This window comes from Cariama cristata, unplaced genomic scaffold (assembly GCF_000690535.1).
Source record: "Cariama cristata isolate BGI_N322 unplaced genomic scaffold, ASM69053v1 scaffold15436, whole genome shotgun sequence".
Taxonomy (NCBI): domain Eukaryota; kingdom Metazoa; phylum Chordata; class Aves; order Cariamiformes; family Cariamidae; genus Cariama; species Cariama cristata.
This window is the reverse complement of record NW_009622838.1, coordinates 71,012-91,812: the sequence shown is the minus strand read 5'-3', so window position 1 is coordinate 91,812 and position 20,801 is coordinate 71,012. Positions and strand designations below refer to the sequence as shown.

The window sequence follows — 20,801 nt, the reverse complement described above, 5'->3', positions numbered from 1 at the left end:
CAATTATCAAACTATCCCTTAAACTCAACTGGAAATTTGACAGAAAATAGTGTTCTGATTCTGCAGACCAACTGTGGCACAATTACCATGGACTGCAGATCACTTGTGACCTCTGGACCACTGTTTGGGAGTCACTGCTCTAGGCCTTGCTGCCAGTCATCCCTGCCTGTGACAGGTCAAGATTAGTTTTAACCTCTTTCTCACCTCCTCATACAGCGATCCCATCTTAAACCCTGTCTGTCAGATGCTGCCCTTATTCATATTCCCTTATTCTGGGAAAAATTTGATTGATTGAGCAAGAAGGGGGTCAGGATACAGTCCATAAAAACTGTGCTTTGCAGTCTTGTCCAGAAAATCCTGGGATCATGTAGCAGAATCCAAAATCTTTACATACTGAAGAACTAATTTCTATTTAAAGCAAAGTACTAACGTCCAAGCTCTTGTAAGGATGAAATGGCTACTTTCAGTTGATTTTCAATAGACAGGTGAAATCTTTAACTATGATTTCAAACAGATTTAGTCTATTTAGATGATACTTTACCTGTATGGATTGGAATTTGGAGTGATTAGTTCAATGATATGAACTTCTCTTTCTCGGACTAAGTTAGACATAAGGCACCCCTCTGCTGTTTTTGGTTGTAGGTATCCCGCAAGGTAATTTAAAGAGAGAAAATTCTTTTCTATATTGCACGAAGGAGGAAAAACTTGATCTGGAAGGGGGAAAAAAAAAGAAAGCATATGCACGTTTACACATAGATTATCACCTTACATGCATGTATGTACCACATCTACTTCAGTGAGGCACTATATTTTATGACATACGTCTTTAGGCTAAGAGGTATATCTATTATCTATCATAAGCACTTATGACAAATCAACATAATATTGAAAGGATGATCACTGTTGCATAGACACAGCACATCTCTGATGTAAAATACATACTTTTAAACTGAACAGTTTCTATTAGAGATTTAAATATTTAATGAAAGAAAATCCCTAAAAAGAGAAATCTGAAAACAATACTGAAGATATGCGAGCATTTTTCAAAATGAATAAAATACATTTAATTTGTTCCTTGTACCTTTAAAAAAGATTTATTTCTTTTGAAATTAACTCATAGAAAACTTTTGTGATCAATTCCTTCTCCCTTTAGAAAATTTTTTATTCTTGTTATTATAAACTTGCCATATTTAAAAGATCACGGGAAGTATTTTCCATTTCCTTACTCAATATATTTTCCTATATATTGTGTAGTTAGAGTCAGTGTTGCCTAGAAATATTGCAGTTCTCTTGTACGTGGAAAATTGAATATAACAAGAAAAGGATTAAATCAGTTGTTGATATTAAAGAAGTCTGACCATAATATCCATAACTGAAATGAAGAAATTCTAGAGTAGATATTCAGTCTCTTTTGGTTTTAACTACCCAGCTGATCACGAGCATTAACTAGTGTACAATGCAAAACAAAAAACAGTCACTTGGTATGAAGTTCTTATGCACAGCCTACCTTGCTGTACCCCAAGCAGCAGTATTTCCACTGAAAAATAGGAACCCTTTGTATTTCTGAGATAGCTTTACATATGAATTGTCATAATACAAAGGAGGATTAAGTATCGTGTTCAAAGACACAAAGTCCTGTAAGAATATAATTCCGAATGGCTGGCTCTTTGACCTTTACTTTACAAAAGTGGCTTTCCTATTAAGGTCAGGAGCAAGACAGAAAAAAGAAAAAAATCAAATATAATGCATTATGCATGCAAAACTGTGGACGAACTCTTAAAAGCTGAGACTACTGTTAGCATTTGCTCCCTAAATGAGAGCTGCAACGTCACCCTCGAAGCACATTTGTGTGTGGTACACAACTTTGCAGGGAGACCAGAGACTCCCGTGACCCTGGCCACTGCAGAAACAATTAGGGGAGTTTCTTCTCCTGATCTTAGACAAAGTAGTCTTTGAATATTAACCTTGCTATCCTCCCTACAGAATCCATGAAAGCTGTATGAGGCTGTAACTATTCATACTGCCCAAGCAAAGCAGCCCTCTAACATCTGGTATGTGCCCTGCCAGATTAGCCTTGAACACAGCTGCAGTTCTGCCAGCTCCTCCCACAACAGCACAGAATGGAAAATGATCCCAAATGGTCTACACTGAGCTTAATATATACGCATACACACATACACACACACACAGAAATACTAAGTCTTTGCTTCTCAGCTACTGCACAACACAATTCAAGCCGTAAAATAACAGCCTCTCAGTTCTTTGTCGATAATTACCACACATGCTATCATTTGCCTTTGCAAAGAACTTGGTTCCTGCTCCTGGCACTTCCATTAAACCCCTCTGGAACTCTCAAGAACCACTGCTCTTGCCACCACCAGTGTGGAGGCTCCCCAGCCTGGGCCTCCGCTCCATAGCACGCTTCTCTGCAGCAAATTTTAACTCTGTCACTGGCTACTTGACATACATATTCACTTCCCTCTTCACCAAAATGTATTTCTTCTCGCCCATACCAGTTATCAAGATCTGGTCTGGAACAGAAAAGGGGATCCATTTCCTCTTTCTTTGCTCACTACACTTCTTTTTTAGTTTCAGGGCTGTCTACTTACTTTGGAAAGGGACTGCAGGTGTCTGCAATCAATTAAAAACTTTACTAAACCAGCCAGCAAACAGTTTATGGACCCTGTGCCTCTCTAATCTCCACAGACTCCCAATATGGAACCAGACGTGAGACTCGCCTGTAATCCCCTCACCAGAGGGTCTCTGGCCAGCACGCCTGGGCGCCGCAGGGCCCCACTCGCCAGAAGGCCCGTGGTGGAGTTGTGCGCGGCGGCCAGCAGCCGCCTTCCCCTTCGGCGTGTGCCAGGCTGCTTGGATGAAGAGAGAGGATTGCACATCAGGATCTGTAGTTTCTGCGGGCAGCACCTCCATTTTACAGACAAGGACAGACACTGTCTGCTCTATTCTGCACAAATTAGGTGTCATCTGCAGGTTCTTGGCTAAATTGGATAAAAGCTGAGTATCCCAGCTTAAAATCATAAGGAGGTTTTTGTGAAAATGAGCACTGTTCATCAGGTGTCACTCTCCAAGACAGGTGCCCTGGGCAGCAGCAGTTTGATTCAGCAATAAAAATCCCATCCAAGCAGAGCTTGCCTTTCAAAGTCTGAACTGGGGATAAGCAAGGCGTTTGGGATTTTCCTCAGCCACTCTGATGGCAGGGCTTTTTGGTGTGTATTTTGTTGTTTACTAGCACTTAGCATGATGGAGATCAGAACCGCAACTGACATTTAACGGCAGGGTATAAACAGGAGCAGGGGACGGGCTGCAGCGGTCTCTGGAGGGAAGGTGGAAACTCTGGGCAGTACTCACCCCCCAGCAGGACACACAGCTAAAGTCTGACACAATGCAATCACCTACAAGTGTTAAACCAAGGAAGGACAGTGTGTAGGATACGTGCACTAATGTGTACAATACGTGCACTAGTGTGTACAGGCCACAGATTCAGAGTCAGGACTGAAGCTTCAGCTTCTGCCAGGACAGGAGCACAGTGTTACTGTCTCTAAACAGACTGTACATTTTCCAATCTAATTATTGTTATGGCTGACTATTTTTTTCTTATTTAGCTAAGAAATGTGTTGAAATTAGGCTTCTTCCAGGCTAGCACATCTGCCCTGGATTTACACCGGCAGTACTGGATGCATTAGGTAACATTTAGCTAACTGATAAGTCTTCCTGACTTGTACAACTGTATCTTATTGAAGCATGAGGAATTAAACTGACTTCTGATGAAAAACATGTACCAAGATCACTTTCACCTATGAGCAGTCCCACTTTGTAGAATTTAACAGCAATTATCACAGCAATCACTTTGCCATCCCCTTCACAGCAAGAACAAGAACTCCATTTCTTGTCCCCCCTTCCTCCAAACCCTCATTCCGGCCCCTTTAAGTTCTCCCTGTGCTCACCATCCCTGCAGTATTTGATCAGCCAGTCCTGTTGATTCAGGATTCAGATGCACTTGGCCCTGACCCAGTCTGCTAGATCGCTGAGTTGCCTTTCGTTTGCAGCTTCAAAAGTGATTTCAGAGACCCATGGCATCAGAAGCAGTTTTATTCTATGAAAGATCACCTTTCTTCAGATCTTTTTTTGTCCTCTGCCTTGCATTTACTGTTTGCTCTATTCAGCCACAGCTTCCATTTCGAAAATGTTACATCTTCCAGTTTCAGATTTTTCTAACTTCCCTGAAGCTGAAATGCAGATAATTACATGCATACTGCCATTAAATTCTGTATCGGTCACATAGCTAGGAACTACTTCATATGACCAGCTATAGATTACGAGTAATACTAGCCTGTGATTCACAGACTGGAAGCTGAGGATACCTGACTAAAGCACTTGAGGAGTGTGAGTTTTGTATGAAAAGCCCAAAATGCCCATCAGTATACTGTCTGGTTTGTGGAATCCAGTGATTCCACCATTCACTCTGCAGAGAAGCAGATCAGGGCCACGTCCCACACAGTTTCCACAGAACTCCTTGCATGACTGCTGCAGTTCAAGAACTGATCCTCTCCCCACCCCTGAACACATGCATAACCCCCACACATACATGCACATTCATTCTTCTGCCAAGAATTTAAATCAAAATCAAATATGGTTACAGCTGAGCTAGTTTGTAGGAGCCTTCTTAGAAACAGTCTATTTTAGTCAGTCGCCAAGTTCCATTTTGTATACTTACTCCTAATTAAATTGTGTTTTAACACATTCTAAAGATGATGCAAAGCTCTCCTATTTAGCTGCCTAGCTTGACTGGAGATGTGCAAATCAACAAACAAAATTTTATTTTTTTTTTAACATATCTAATTAAATGTTCATCTCTGCAATTCAGAGACCACTACTCCCATGTATATGTTCCAAGAGCACTTTAATAAGCTAATAAATATATTTCTGAATTATTTTCTGGCATTAAAATCCAAGACTAGTGCCAAGTAGAACAAAAATCACGCTGGGGAATCCTGTACAAATTTGGCAGGATTTGGATAAAACCAACACAGGCATATTCCGATTTTGGGGGGCAAGCCTCATGCTTCAGGAAATCAAATGATCAGATACAGGTGGCTAGGAAAGAATGTTTTCTCCACAGAAGGTTTTGGGGTTTTTTTGTAGCCAATTAGTTCAGGTATGCAGGAGTTTCTCTAGAAATATTGCTGAAATGCTACTCAATTAGGCTGTTGGTGCTAGTAGATGCTGAGTCGACTAGTACTTGTTGAATGTTGATAAAATCTTTTATTGATTTCTACTTTTCCCATCACTGAACTTCCCGAGAGACAACAATTAGTTTCAAAATATTTGGACCACTAGCTGCAATGCAAATCAGTTCCAGTTCACTTTTACTAGCCTTTATTCTTGCTGCTTTTGGTTTAGCCTAAACCTGGATGTTTGCTTTAGCCTGAACTTGGATGACATCTTCAGAAAACACAAACAGTGAATTGCAGGCCATTGAGTTAAGAATACTGATGTCTTAAAATATCCCATACCCATAAAAAAGAAAATTTTACCCCCAATCATCCTGCACAATAGAGGGAAGTCTACTCTCCCTGCAAAGTTCCTTTTACTAACTATATATTTTCCAGAAAGCAAACTTCAATAGAGAAGAGTAGGGCGTAAACCCTCCTGAACCGACTGCCTTGCTTCAAGAACTCAGCAAAGAGAAGAGCCGTGTTATCCACGTTTATGACCAGCTCAGGTGGAACTCCACGGCAGAAGACATGCTATGTGACCGGCAGCCAACTGAGGGAAAGTATGAGCCAGAAGGTGCTGCAGAGGCTCATATCGCTAAGCTGTTCCAACACCACTTAGCTACAGCCCAAACCCTGCCCTAGTATGGGTCTGTGAAATCCCTGAGGAGCTGCAGTCCTCTCCCACCTGCCCTAGGCCACCTGATGAATTTGGCATGTGGCTCACAGGGACAGGAAATCTTTCTACTTCGGATGAAAATACACAAGGACATCAGACTGAGGTAACTTATCTCGGTGAAGAAAGCAGTAATTCTTTGACCAAAGTAGTCTAGATCCTTACACATGCAAATACTGAAAAAAATATAACTTAGGTCTTCATAGAAAGTACTCCCTACTTTAGGTTCTCCACTTCAGTCCTTTAGATGAAGACACCCAAACAATCACCATGAATAGATTATTCCTTTTAAAAGGTGAAGCTTCGACTCCTGTAAGATTCTAGTCAATTGCATCCACATTTATCAGCATAAAATTATGGCACCAGAAATCATTAAAAGTTGCCTAAATCCAAGGTCTGGCCTTTAGACTTGCTCTTATTTCTCTGCCTTCCCCTTTCATATCACATCTCTTGGAAAATGAGAGGTATGTTCAAAGATTAAAATAAAAAATGTGAAATAATACTACAGTGAGACTTATTCTCAACATATAAACATGCCTATCGATTCTGTCGGTTTGTTTTGTTTTACCTTCTCCTACTTTAATATAGATGTTTCTTGATATTTTGAGTTCAGTGAAAGATGTTACTGCTCCATATTCCTTCTGGGCCCACTGTAGCAGACGTTCATTTTTCTCAGGAAAAAGCTTTTCTTCCGTTTCTGCCGACAAGGAGAAATTTCCCTTCTCAAACTGAACAACAGATCCTAAAGATACCTGATGGGAATAAAAACATATTTTTAGTGTGGTACATTTATCCGCACAGACAGGCAGCATGTTTGAGCAATGTTATCTGTCACACTCAAATGTATTCACTGAGGGTGATTACGGCTTCTTTCCAACAATGCCTAAACTTCACGTGTTTTAACATCTGCATAATGATTCCTTCTACAGAGATGTTTTTAAAAAGTGAAGCACCCCTCAGCCCGGCTGGGGTGCACATGGCAGCTGACTAATGGAGGGCTAGAGCCGCTCTCCGAAGTCGTGATGCTGCAGAAGTGGTATGAGAGTGCTGCAAGGGGAGCTGAACTGTGGGGGCAAGGGGAGGGCTGGAAGACAAGAGGAAAACTAAGACAGGAAAGAGTAAGAAGGAGATGGTCTGAAGAACTGAAGGAAGAGAAGGATGCGAAGCTCAATAAAACTAGGAACTACTGAAGTAACTCCAAAATCAGAAAGAACATGAGTCCAAGCTCAGTGCTAGATAAAGGCCAACAGAGAAACACAGTAAGGAAAGAGAAAGGCTAAGAGAAAGGGAAGATATTTACTGTTGCTTTATTTACAGGAAGCGAGGAAACGCTTTAGTCTAACATGTAAAGCAGAGGAGTTATACATATTTAGAAAAATCCTTATAAATAGGTTACATTAACTCAGGTCTTGGCCAGAAAAACTAAAATGTTGTTTAGAACAATCAAAATGGAAAAACAGTAAGAAGTAGTGTAACAGGTTCTGCGAGAAAGCCTAGGATTTTCAAATACTACTTTACTGGAGTGGCAGTAGCATCATTCAAGAAAAGAAGGTGGCACAGGGTCAGACTCTCTTTCATATTGGGACCTGCTTCAACTTCTGTTGGTCTTGAGAGATAAACAGGTCATTCCAGATTTACTGCAAAGCAAGATCATCCCATCAGCAACTTTTGGCTCTCCTGTCCCTGCACAGGGATGTGGCCAACACTTCCAGAACATTTGTCAGCTCTCAAGAGGTCCCTATAGCAAGTGGTGAAAGAAGAGCATTCCTTCATCTGCACAACCTCAGGAGCCATCACCCATCCATACACTTCACTGTCTCTTCCTTCAAGGTGCTTCAGGACTGGGGTCTGCACACCCCACTCGGGCTGGTCCTTCCATGAATGCTTTCGCTAAGATCTAAACCATCAAGTCAAGAATAACAGATGCTTGAGTGAGAAAGCACAGCAAGATGAATAATCTTTCAGTTTTGAACTCATCAGTGAAAATTTCTTTGGCCATATTCCCTGTAGTAATGTGTAAGCAGTGCTTGCCCAGATACAACACACTGCCCCTACTTCCACACTGCTGCAGTAGACTAGGCTTCACAAAAGTAGTACCATTTTCTTCTGCTGTCCTCAGAGCAGCCCAGGAAAAAGCCTGAGTCACTCTGCTGCTTTCCTCTCCCTTCCCTTTCCCCATCGTTCTACTAACCCAGATTTCTTTAGTGGAACAAAAGGTGTATTTTTTTTCTGAAAATCCAAAACTACTACTGATGATGATTGGAAGAGTGAAAAATACACCCTAACAATTTCTAAACTGTCCTGAGTATTATTTACACGTTATAGCAGGATAATGGTCATAAGTAGCTCTCTAACCTTTGAAACAACAAAATACATCAATAGCAATTACTTAACAGAGATTATCTGAAGTCAGGTTCCAACTACAGAAATGAACTAACAGCAACCAACTATTACCTTCCCTGCAGCTACTGTTCCCAGCACTATTTCAGAATATTATATATCAGTTTGTTTAGTACCTACAAATATTTGTCAAAGTAGACACATAAATCACACCCTTTGGCACACAGAAAGAATTTCAAAGCTCTTCCCCTGCGCTTTCAGCTATTATGTTAGCATTTATTATGCACATATCACATACTTTCCTCTAAGAGAAGGCCCACATAACTCAGGATTACATTTGACCAGATCTGTCACAAAAACCAGCTTAGGAATCCTTTTGCCAGAATAGTTTTCAAAGGTTAAACTAACATCTGTTTCAATTCTGAATGATCTTCCTTATTTGTTGTTTTTCATATGACTACCATAAAACATTTCCTTTAAATGAGAAAAGTCTTTATTCAGTGTAACACAGAATACACCATGTTTTCTCAATACTCTCATACTTCTTAAATAAGAAAGCAAACTCTGCCATTAAAGTAAATCCACTGCCTCCAAATCTACAATACTAGGAAAAGAGAGCAACACAGTTATCTTTAGAATGTATTTAGCAAATAGCATTCACTTCGTACTTTCACCACTTCGAAGCAGCTACACAATGGATTGATTTTATGGGGTATCTCTACAATGCTCCTAACACATTCAATTTTACAGTGTACACAGTCTTGTAGGATGACACTAACAGAGCACAAGCCACGTCATGCAGGGACTGCATACATAGCGCCTCTTAGCAATGCTGTCTTTTATATCTGAGACATGTGAGACATCTTTGTAGACCTCCGGCCTAACTAGAAAAACCTCCCATGCATAAAAATTGCAGGATTTAAGGACTTAACCAGTTATTATTTTGCAGGGATACTGAATAGATGCTGCCATTCCACTCTCAGGAACAAACCTCAACTATCATAAAAATATTACAGTTTATCCAACAAGTACAGTAATTGCTTTTCATTTACACTATTTCACAATGTTTCTGGTATTTTTTTTATGGTCAGTATCAGAGTAAAGAAGTATCAGTGTAACCTTTTAAGACATTTGAGGGAAGTGTGAGAGAAAATATTATTCCTTCAAAATATTGACCAAAGAAATGCATTAGCTTGCAATAATGCGTTTTCACTGTATTTTTCATTTGAGATATGTAAACGTCTGCTAACACAACAACTTTCTTCCTCAGAATACACTTGGTTTTCTGTTTATTACTAATTACAACTTGAAAACCTTCTGCATCATCCTGCAGCATGACAAATGTCTTCCTGAGAGACAGATGCTATCAATGAACCCCAAAGTTACTGAGTCCTACTAGGAAAGAACCAACAGACAGAAAGCAGAGCAACTAAAAAGTCTGGCACAAGCATCCTCACTAAATGATCATACAGTAAACATCTTTAAATAAACATGAAGCTTACCATAACTTATTTTTTTGATTGCACACTAAAGTCTATTTGAAATGCTGGTTCCACTACCAGGTTTTAGAAAGGAGTGCAGAGCTCTGCTGTGCCTGCCAATGTTGGGATTTTTACTACACAGACCTAAGGCAAGGTTAAGTGAGCCAAGCACGTTATTTTTTCTGGAAAGAATTCAACAGACTCTTCCAAAAAAGGCAACCATCACTGTTTCAACACCTGCCTTGAACATTAACTACTTACTCTTCAGAATAAACCAAAAGCAGCACTCTCTAATGTACTTAGGATAAGCCAGAGCATTAAAACCAAAGAACGTTTTAAATACTTGGGAATGTATCAACAGTTTTTATCTGAGCACTCATTACACAGCCAACTAGGAGATTAAGAAACTGCTGCCACATACACTTTTATCTCCTTACTTGATCTCCTTCAGCGCTTACTTTCAGAGACTGCAGAGTGGAAAAAGTGCCCCATCTCTATTTCTTCCTGTTGTTGTGAGGACATTAAAAGTGACTGCACCAGAAACATCCTCTGCTGCTGAGTTCACCTACATGCTCTGTCACATTTCTGAGGTTAAACAAGGAAACTTCCAAGCCTGATGTGGAAAATCAGTTTGCAAGACCAAAAGATACTGGCCATGGCCACTAACCACAGCAACAACCGCAGTTCAAAGGGCTCTTCTGTAGTCAGAGGAAACAAGGACCAAGTACAGAATTTTGAAAATTTGATACCAAAACCTGAGTATTCTATCAAAGAAGAAAAGATGTTTAGGAACATATTTTGATTACACACACTACTACCCTGCCAACCATTGAGGAAAACAGGGACTGTAATTTTCTTTGCACTGTACAGAGGCAAGGCACACATACCCCTCATGCTGGGAAAACAAGCACCTTTATATGCCCCTTAAGAAAACTTTCTAGTCTTACAAAAACTGCCCTTGCAAGGCTGCCACGGTAGTTCAGGACATCAGCTACCTGGCAGAAGTGCCAAATGGTGTAAGTTACTATTGCCCAGAAGAAACAACTCCCAGAACGAACCCTGAGTAGTCTCAAATATATACACTGGTGAGGGTGAACAGTGCACACACTCAAAATAGCATCTTCTGTTTCTTATTTTACTGATTTCCTCCTCTCCTTTTAAAGGTTTATTGCCTTTTTTTTTTTTCTTTAACCTGATCCGGGGGGATATTTACTTTGTTTGCTTTATGACATTAAGTATTTAATGTAGTTGTAATTCAGAACGCCCAAGTAGGAAGCAAGTTCATAATTTAGCCTTGACAGAGAGGTAGGCACCTTTGGGAGATGACACACAATACAAAGTCAAGCGTCCACAGCTACACAGCATGAACTGATCCCTCCTCTCACAGCAACAGCTACACCACTACCCACCAAGGTCCCTCCAGCACAAGCGACAAACAAAGCCACCCATAAAATCAAGACTGAGACAAATATACTAGCAGAAGAAAAGCAGCATCCTGCATATTTTCATCTGAGCTATAGAGTATCAGACCTGTGGCAGAAGTAGGAAAGGAGTAAATCTGCTCAGAATAAAATTCAAAAACTTGAATCAACTTTCAGAGCAGGCCACATGGGGTTCAGACTCAGCTGGTGTTTTTCGATAATGTACTTTGATGTGCTTTGGTCCCCTTATATAGGAAAAGTAAAGCCATGGACGGAGAAATAGCAGGTATTCAGAAACTCAAAAATACATCTTTTGTTGTTCGTAAAGCCACATACAACATACAGTAATCATCAAGAGAACAATTCTCTTTATTAAGTGACTAACATTCATGCTGCTTTTGAGATGACATGCAACATTTGTGAATCATCTATCAGCTTTGCATAGTCCTTACCAGCCACACAGGTGTGATGCTTTCAGGCAGCAGCAAAATTTTTCATTTTCAGTTTAGTGTTCTCAAGACCACTTACAGTGATCACAAATTTCCACTTCCAGTTTTCACATTTTTGAAAACAAACACGTAAAAGAAGCAGCATTGTCTTAATTACATTTTAGATTTTAATTCTCCTTCCTAGGAGACACTCAGTTCGCCAACTACCAAAGATTTTGATAGGAATTAAAGTTGCTCAACACTTTCTCGGGATGAGAGCAGAACCTCATGGGATCAGACTCTTGCATATCTTTGTATCTAGAAATAAGATCCTGGGATTTTCCATCAAAGCTGAAACTGTGTCAAAGCAAGTGCAACTTTCAAAACCCCCAGGGAACAGTTACTAGAATGATAAAATAGAAACAAATAAAAAATATCTGTGTAAAGGGGAAATCTGTTCCCAAAATTTAGGGCTTACCAGGGCTTTATTAATTGCATACAAGTAACCATCCACTCATCTCACATTAAACTAACATCTTAACAGACAACGTAACACTCGTTTGACCTGAACAAAATAAGGTGGCAGAAGCTTTTCCAGGGATTCTGTTTCAATTTAGACTCAATTCAGTGGAAGAAGAGAAGGGGAGAATTAAAGCATATCTATGCAACTGCAGCTATAGTTTCCACTGGAATTGATGACTCAGTAACACAACCTGTTGTGATTTATTATCTCCACGTCACTAACACCAGTAGTCTGCCAAAATTCGCTGCCTGCTTCTGTAAACTTCCACTAGCTAAACCCCCTGTTTACCAAAGAAAGCAAAGAAGGGGAGGAGCCATGACCACAGAGAAGAGAAAAGACCATCACAGACACCTGTTCCAGGCCCTTCAGCCTCCTGCAAGATGGGTCTGGGAACCCACCTCAACTGCTAAATGCCAGAATGTTGTTTCTTTCTTTACTCTTGCAGCCTGGCTTAACTTAAAAGCCCAAGTCTTCTTAACTATCAGCCTCCTTTGCTCTGAAAGTGGTGGGTCTGGGCTCCTAGAGGGACCATGGGAAGGAGGAGCACTCAGGATCAGTCAGTGGCAGAAAGGTGAAAGACCAGCATGAGATCCAAGAGGCAGCATCATCCAGATATGGCCCTCCCCACCCCCCCACCTCCTAACACAAAATTGTGGTTGGACTGGTGACCCATGAAGACAGCCTGTTCTCAAAGCTGAAAGAAACAACGAGCAATAAAGCCTGAGTTTTGAAAGATGGCTTAAATCACCTGCCGTCAGAGAAGATCTAGTATGAACTATGTGATAACTTGCAGCAAACCAGGCTCCAAAAAAGTACAGGACTTGACAGTTCCATGAAAGGAGAAAGTAAGGCACACAGACCTGCCTTGCTTCCTCTGAGATTTACTGGCAAGTTGGTATTTTTGAAATATTTCTGTCCAAACCAAAGTGCTTACAGTGAAAGCAGAGGACATCTATGTATCATAAAGTTTCCCTATTTTGGGACATCACGCTACCACATATAGACTTTTTTTAGCATACACCACATATTTGCTTCATGTACTATATCTTGCTTCCTAAGCCAGAAATATAATTTCTCTTCTGTAACGCCTTCCTGAAGCAAGCGTTGAATGAAAACAAACAAACAAACCCCAACAAAACAAAAAAACCCACCCTAGATATTTAAAGTTGCCTTGCTAGGGTTACTGTACTCTTATACTCCTTTTACTGAATGCGGACAATGCATCACTTTCAAACATGTATTTACCACCCCGTCATTTTCTGCCATGCCTACTTCTGACAAAATCCTTCCACTCTATTGCCAAGAACGTAAGAACAACCACCATACGTAGCCTAAGCTCCCCCTTATATTTCTGGCAGTAAATCAGTTATATAGGCTTTAGAAAGGCAGGATTTTGCACAGGGTTAAATCAGGCCATGAGACAAAGTCTCCAGAGAAATTTACTGTGAAAAGCAGTTACTGTTTACTGAACACTGCTTTTAATTAGACACTTAACGTTATTTTCACATTCTTTCAAAAGGCAAGGAAATGGTGTGGGGAGAGGAAGGGGGAATATGAATTCTGCCAAGTGAAAAAGGGCAACTACAGGATTATTTCCAGCTCCTGAGTAGACGAACGATGAAGATTTACAAAAAAAAACAAACCCAGGATTCTATAGAAATATAAACGTCCTTTTAAATTCCTCTTCACACTGTTACACAGCACTGAAAATCCACTGCTTTTACTTTGAATAGTGAAAGGTCACTATTTATACCAAATTTATCACTAGTCATGCATTTCCTATCCTTCCTCACTCTTGTCCTAGCAGAGCACTCTGTTAACATCTGGGTCTGTTTAACCAGTGATTGGAAATTTAGCCTCCTGATTTCCCGTTAAATACTAGGCACAGGAAAACAAATAGCACTTGTTTTTCAGCGAGTTTTGTCAGTCATCCAAAATCTAGTGCAAACCATAGAACAGCCTGTGGTTTCGTGGCAGAGACCCAAAATATGTGAACCATATTTTCATGAAGTGAAAGGAATAAACCAGCTATTGGCTAATAAGAACATGGCTTTTTTTCTTCTTAGAAATACAGAAATGACTAATAATTAAACTCTTCATTCTATCTCTTACTCTTCTTTAAAGCTTTTCTTTTTTCTTTTCAAATCTGAAGCCAAGAGCATGTGATCTGGTTTTGTATTTATCATTACTGCTGCTTCCTCCATTTTACTAACTTAACACACACATTCCATCCTATTAAAGGGGTTCTTATGAATAAGGTTATTTGCTTGCGTAACTGCCTTCTCATCCATAACTCTTATTCATTCAAATGGCCTGAATAACTAAGTCAGAGAAAGAGCTGAAGCATCACATCTTAAATGAAATACTGTACAAAATTACGTATGTAGATATCTAAGGGGTTTTTGGATCTATTCTAACAGTGATTTCTGCCAGGAAATCACAAACGATTGGGTCCCTTCTTTCACTGATTTAATTCTCACTACTTTCACTTGCCCACTAAAGACATTCATAGGCTATAAAAGCAATTGAGGAAGCTACCAAATCTAAAGAAAAAAATCACTTGCCGAGTATAGCACCTATAAAACCCTCTTTCTGGGCAGTTTCATAAAACTTTTGGTTTTCTGCCAATATACATTTGCAATAAACTGCTTTTAGGGAAGGAGAGAAATAATGACTTGATAGAAAGGGAGGAAATTATTTTGCTAATGAAAACTTAAAAGTGAAGTGGTGGGAGAGGTCTAGTAAGGTTTTTCTGCAAGATTGGCCTGCAAGAACATCACAGGTAAAAGCATTTTCTACAGGTCTTGCCTAGCTTATGTAAAATTGCAATTTGTCATAATCTAACCAGCCTAATCACCAGTGGAAATGTCCTTCAACTTCCTCTCCCACTCCCCCTTCATGATATAATTTTGGCATTTATTTCTTTTTTTTAGAAAAATATTTAGCATAGATGCTAAGGATCCCCCTTGCAGAACTGAGCTGACCTTCCCACCCATGCACTGCTCTTTTGAATGATGAGAGCATTGATGGTCCAGCCCAGGAACACCTGAAGAGAAAATGCCCATTCGCAAACTGTTGTATTTTTGTGACATGTAAAAAATATCCAATCAGACTGATATGACTAGATACACCAATAATAAAAGTGATGATTTTCAGCTACTTAGGTCAGGCAGAGTTCATGCACTAACCCATTTCAGATATTTTCGGATTGAAACGCCAAGATACTTAGGTATATTTATTTTAACACAATGAGAATAAACTCCAGACTTACTTTAGTAAAATTACAATAATTTTCCCAGCACCACCTACTTAACCCATCAAAATATATATAACTCATGCAGAGTCTGAAAATAACCCTGTCTATGCCAAATGTATTGTTAACACCACACTATGCAGTCACCATATATTCACTTTTCTCTAACACACCCAGAAATTTATGTCAGGTTTTTATCAAGATGTCAAAATTTTTTCTTAAGACTATTCACTAGTGTTCTCTGGTTTATAGAAGGGGAAAGATGCCCCGAGAAGCAAAACAACAATACAATAAGGCAACGGACTACTAAAGAACAATTCCCTTTAGCGCCTGTGCCCCATCTCAGATGGCTTCCTCCAAAGTACTGTCACTCCCTAAGCATCACCGTGCTCTCATTCAGTGGCATGGGTTTGGAAACAAGTCTTCAAAACATGACATTAAAAAAAAAAATCCTGATGTTAACAGAACACAACCTTTGGTTTTGCTGGGGTATGCTATTTAGTTTTAACGATAATTTATTCCTCTGTGAGGTGAGCCACCAGCAGATGTCTTGTGAAAATGAAACTGTGAGCTGCCTCCATGAAGATAAAGCATATAACAAGTCACTCTGCTGTGAAGCTAAGTGCATCACATGATAAAAATAAGTGCAAACCCACGTCTATACATCAAATTTACATTTTTATACTGAAAAATGTTTACCAAGAAGGTATTTTGTGTGCTTCCCTCTATACTATGACCATACACCCAAAGGCTGGATTTTCTCCCCCGTTCATTTTAAACTTCTGCCTAATAGAGGACCAGGCCCAAGGCAAACATCCAAACTTGAACTATATGATAAGAAGTTAAACTCCAGTCCAACTCAGTAGTACTGTATTTTCCTGGTCTTTTGAATACATGCTGACACACGCTTTAAATCTTTTCATCCTCTCCTTTAAATAATGCAATCTGGGGCAGCTTAGCTTTAGTGGAAATTCAATGAATTCACACAGCAAAGGTAGCTGGCCATCTTCCCAATGAAGACACTGAGAACACACAGCCCTAACGTTACCCTCTGCTCCCGTATAAACATAATTTAAGCTCAGTGTGCCTGCCTTGGTTTCTCCACCTGTACAATGGTACTAACAGCACTTTACAAAGTGCTCCGATTCATTATCTGCTCATATCCTGGAGTTATCTTCTTTGTTAGATATAACCTTGGATCTTCTAATACAATTAATTTGTAATTTTTATTTATTTATTCAAAACACACCTCCCTCTAACAGTTTAAGAACTTTATTATGATGCTTTATCAGGGGAAAAAAAAAAAGCTAGTAATAAAAAGAAATAAACAGCTAGGACTTCACTAACAGTTACAAGATCCTTTAACTACAAACTTTGACCTGGCTCTAGGGGTGTCGTCTTTATCAGCAGTAAGTCCCAGACATGGCCATGCAAACTTCTTTACTTACCTTTCTAACTAGGGCTCAATCAATGAAACAGTGCAAGTCACACTTTATATTGTATATAAATATTGTATCTATCATACAGTATATTAATAAAATTGTGAATGAACGTATTGTACGAGAAGTCTCAAGGAAGAGCTGGAAAGTCAATGATTATCCTGCCTAAGGCTTCCATAGAGACAGACACAATAGTTATGACACTCCTATGGTATGCGTGACACAGATTTCTGTTTTGAGCATAGAATTCATGGGCATTAGAAAAGGTTTTTTAAATTTGAAATCTTTTATGATTCAAAAGACTCTGTTTTCTGCCTTGGCTATACATTTAAGGAGAATGAGCAAGACAGCTGCAGAAGTACATGGATAAGCCAAGTATTTTCAAACAAGGGCCAAGGAAGCGGGCTCTGCACTCCACAGCCCTTGGAGCTGCTATTTACACTTCTGGGCTCAATTCTCTGAAACTTACTGAAGGTTCTCGCAAGGAGGCAAGGAGCTTCCCCACTACTAGAGTAGAAGCAGTATGCCCATCTGCCCCACAACTCACCTGAAACAAGAACCCTTGATTCTGCAAAAGGACAGGCCCCTGCAGACCAGAGGCACTCCCAGGGATTGCAAACTGGCACGGCCCAATGCAGGCAAACAGCTCTACTGCAGAACTAGAGCCTCTTGACTTCTTTTTGGCATACTGCACTCGCCCACAGGTGCTGCCAGGACTTCCTCAGCATTCCCCATGTTGTCTGTGCTGCGTGATTCGGCACTCACTTTTCAGAATGCTTTTGGGAAAACAATGCATTTGTCCTTGTGGAAAAGCAATGGATGATCACCACAGTTTAAGTTGTTCAGCCTGTAACCTCACGGCCTATCATCCCAAGCCACACTAGCTACTGACAAACTGGTACATGGAAAGTGGGAAGGCTCATGAGCCCTAAGAAGAAACTGAAGTTAGCTTATATTTGCTGCAAAAATATTGCCTTAGAGAGAGAACACAGAGAAGGAAGTTCTGGAGTGAGGGGGACTGCAGGGACTAAACTGTTAGAGGTAATGGTGGATCAGTACCCCGGCATTCTTTGTTCTGCAATCTCATTCTTCAAGCTCTTTAAAGAAAAACAGAAACCTTAACATGGTGGAAAGAAGAATATATAAATTATACAGCACTTGAAGAGATCCAAAATTGTTAGAGAGCTATTCAGATGTTTAAACTTGATTAGAGGTGGATCAATATTGAGAGCCAGTTCACTCCTTGCAACAGAAGGGCGAGCTCCCATATCTGCACAGCTGATGGGGAGCAGCGTCATCCCAGAGCACGTGCTGGGAGGATGGCATGAGGCACCACAACTTTCAGCCCTTACCATGACCTGCAGAGCCTAAGAGGCTGGAGTACTGAAAGGAGGTATTTGAGTCCCACCAACAGAGAACCGAACCTGTAGCATCTACCAGGTACTCCTGCCCCACCTGAGAGACAGCCCACCCCTTCCTGCAGCATCAGTGGCCAGGTTTACTGTGGCAGTTCCTGAGGTCAGACAACTTGTTGTTTGGCATGAATCATCAGTGCTGCTGCTCACATTTTCAAGCCTGTTTTTGTAACCAGGAGACCTTGAAACAGTGTTCTGAAGCAAACACTTAGCTAACGGTACGGTTTTGGCAGCCAAGGACTTAGGCACATTCCTATTGTTCCTATGCCTTAATGCAGCCTGCTGAAGCCCCGCCGAGCCAAATCAAGCAAGCCCAGCACGATCGCAGTCTGAGCACTGGCACAGTCTGCTGAGCGGAAACGGACGGCTCGCAGCAGAACACCTCTTCGTGCCCAGAGGCAAGGCAAGGGGAGAGAGAAAATCCTGGAGGAGGAGAAAGAGAGAGGGAGAGATAGATGAACATGAACGAGCTGATATGAAATGTAGTATCATGACGATGTAGTAATTGCAGGAGGAGATCAAAACTAAACTGGAAGTAGGTCCAAGACTTGATTAACTAATGAAAGGTGCTGTTTCTTTTGGCCAGGAGAGGAGTGAGGACTCTTATCATACTGTTGTTCATCATCTTGTTCCTTAGTCATTTTCTGAGCAGACCTGAACTGTACTGGTTGCATTGAGGACATATACCAGGAACGGTCAACAAGAATGTAACAGTCAAGAGTCTCTAACACCATAATGAGAAAATCTAAGATTCTGAATACCTCAGAATACAAACAAGCCCATATTCTTTGCACCAATCAGTAACACACTGTACTGGAAACAGGATGGAGTCCTTCAAAGTTCAAAATATCAAGGGTACTCCTACTCTTGTACCCTGATGACAGGAAAAAGAAAAATAATCCCAGAAAGCTTTTTGTGTCCAGCAAGTGACAGGACTCTCAGTGCACTCAACCCTGTCACCATCATATCACGTCAACTGAGAGAGCAGTATCCCTTCCCAGTGTGCTAATGCTGCAGCACTGTCCATCTTCCCTTCCTGCTCATGCACAGTGACACCATTAAGTTCCCACCAGGTAGTCTTGCCTACCACTGTCAGCTGGGCTGGAGGAGCAAAATTAAACCCTACAAGGATATAGGTAAAAATAATCAAGTTTAGTTCTGCAATTAAGAGTTGAATTTAGTAAAAGTTGCAACTTTAATAAAGACAACTCATGATTAGACATGATGTCACACATTAAAAATTTAATCCAAACAACTTGTCTGTTTCACTACAAATAGCAAACTTGAATGTCCTGGCAAACTATAAGGACATGATTTACAAATACTAGGTAATATTTGGATCCTACATTATAAGCAGTGCTCCAGTCTTTCTGAGAAATAGAAATGACTTCATTCTGGGCTTAGCTCGGTCATTTCAATAGACCAAGCTTCATCAGAGACATAAACTGTAATTCTACATATTGAGCTCAATACATACAGATTTTTGTTTTGGTCACAGACCACACAACTAGCTTCCACCCATAACATTTCCCATTGCTTTGAGGCTTTTTGCATTATGGTACTATTAAACTTCTAATCAGGACCAGCAATCTGTTATAACCTCACAGCTTTTTGAGCTGGAATGGCTGCTAGTGTTAATAACTACACGATATGCAGATTCTGAAAAAGCAGTTTTGCTTTTTTCCCCCTTGAATTCACACAAGTAGTAATTGGGTACTTTTTCCAAACTGCTTTGCCCTACCACCTAACTGTTCCCCAGAGCCCTACACTGAAACTTGACCTCCTGTTAATTTGTTTTTTTTAACGTATGTTTGAAAACTTTCCCAATGAATGCCATTAACTCTATGTCTTGTGCGACAAATAGCTATGATACAGAGCAGGCCAGAGGACTGTGTATACTTACAAAGAAAACTCTTCGGATTCCAGGTGCCAGTCTTTCTGTTTTTAGCTTCCAGACCAGAGGCAAAGGAGAGTTGAGAAGAAAAACCAGAGGCTTCTGGTGAATATGCACTGAAGAAATTGGATTCAAATGTAATGTGACCTACAGAGAAACACAGAAATACATGAATACTTCCTTACAAGTTTCAAAACCAAAGTGGAATTTGAAACAATGAGTCAAAGGTAATTTTTATATATATTATGGCTTTCAGCATTCAGACCTCTTGACTCAAGATTATAGACTAATCTACTTCCAAAAAAATCAATCAACAGAGCACAGATAATATAAAGAATGAAATAGTTAACATTTGTGCTGTATGCTTGCAAAGCACTGCTGAAGTGTTTAAGAAAACCTTGGCAAACGCTGATGAAAAATAGCTTATGTAAAAGGTCAAACCACTAAGCTGAGAGTTGGAGAATAAGGAGATAAAAAGAACTGCAAAGCAAACTCTGATTTCTGGTTTCTAGATCGTAGCCTACAAATGCTGGCTTAGAGTACAAACCTCATCTGCTGACGCTATTAGGACATTATTCTAACCTGCAAAACAAATAAAACTAAACAAACAAAAAATAGGGGGAACAAATCCAGAAACACAAGCGAGCACTACACTAGTTTATGGAAGGAATTCTAACAGAAATTTTAACATACACTA

The 20,801-nt window shown here is 40.2% G+C and overlaps 1 protein-coding gene across 1 annotated transcript in view; it reads right to left on the bottom strand.

Moving 5' to 3' along the window:
- Positions 1-20,801, bottom strand: part of TGFBR3 (transforming growth factor, beta receptor III) — a 98,519-nt gene that overhangs the window by 21,378 nt on the left and 56,340 nt on the right. Inside the window, exons 3-5 of the mRNA XM_009702509.1 lie at positions 20,114-20,251; positions 6,479-6,662; positions 542-710 (exon numbers count right to left, since the gene is read on the bottom strand). Of these exons, the coding sequence (XP_009700811.1) occupies positions 542-710; positions 6,479-6,662; positions 20,114-20,251 (491 nt within the window). The remainder of the gene's footprint in view (positions 1-541; positions 711-6,478; positions 6,663-20,113; positions 20,252-20,801) is intronic.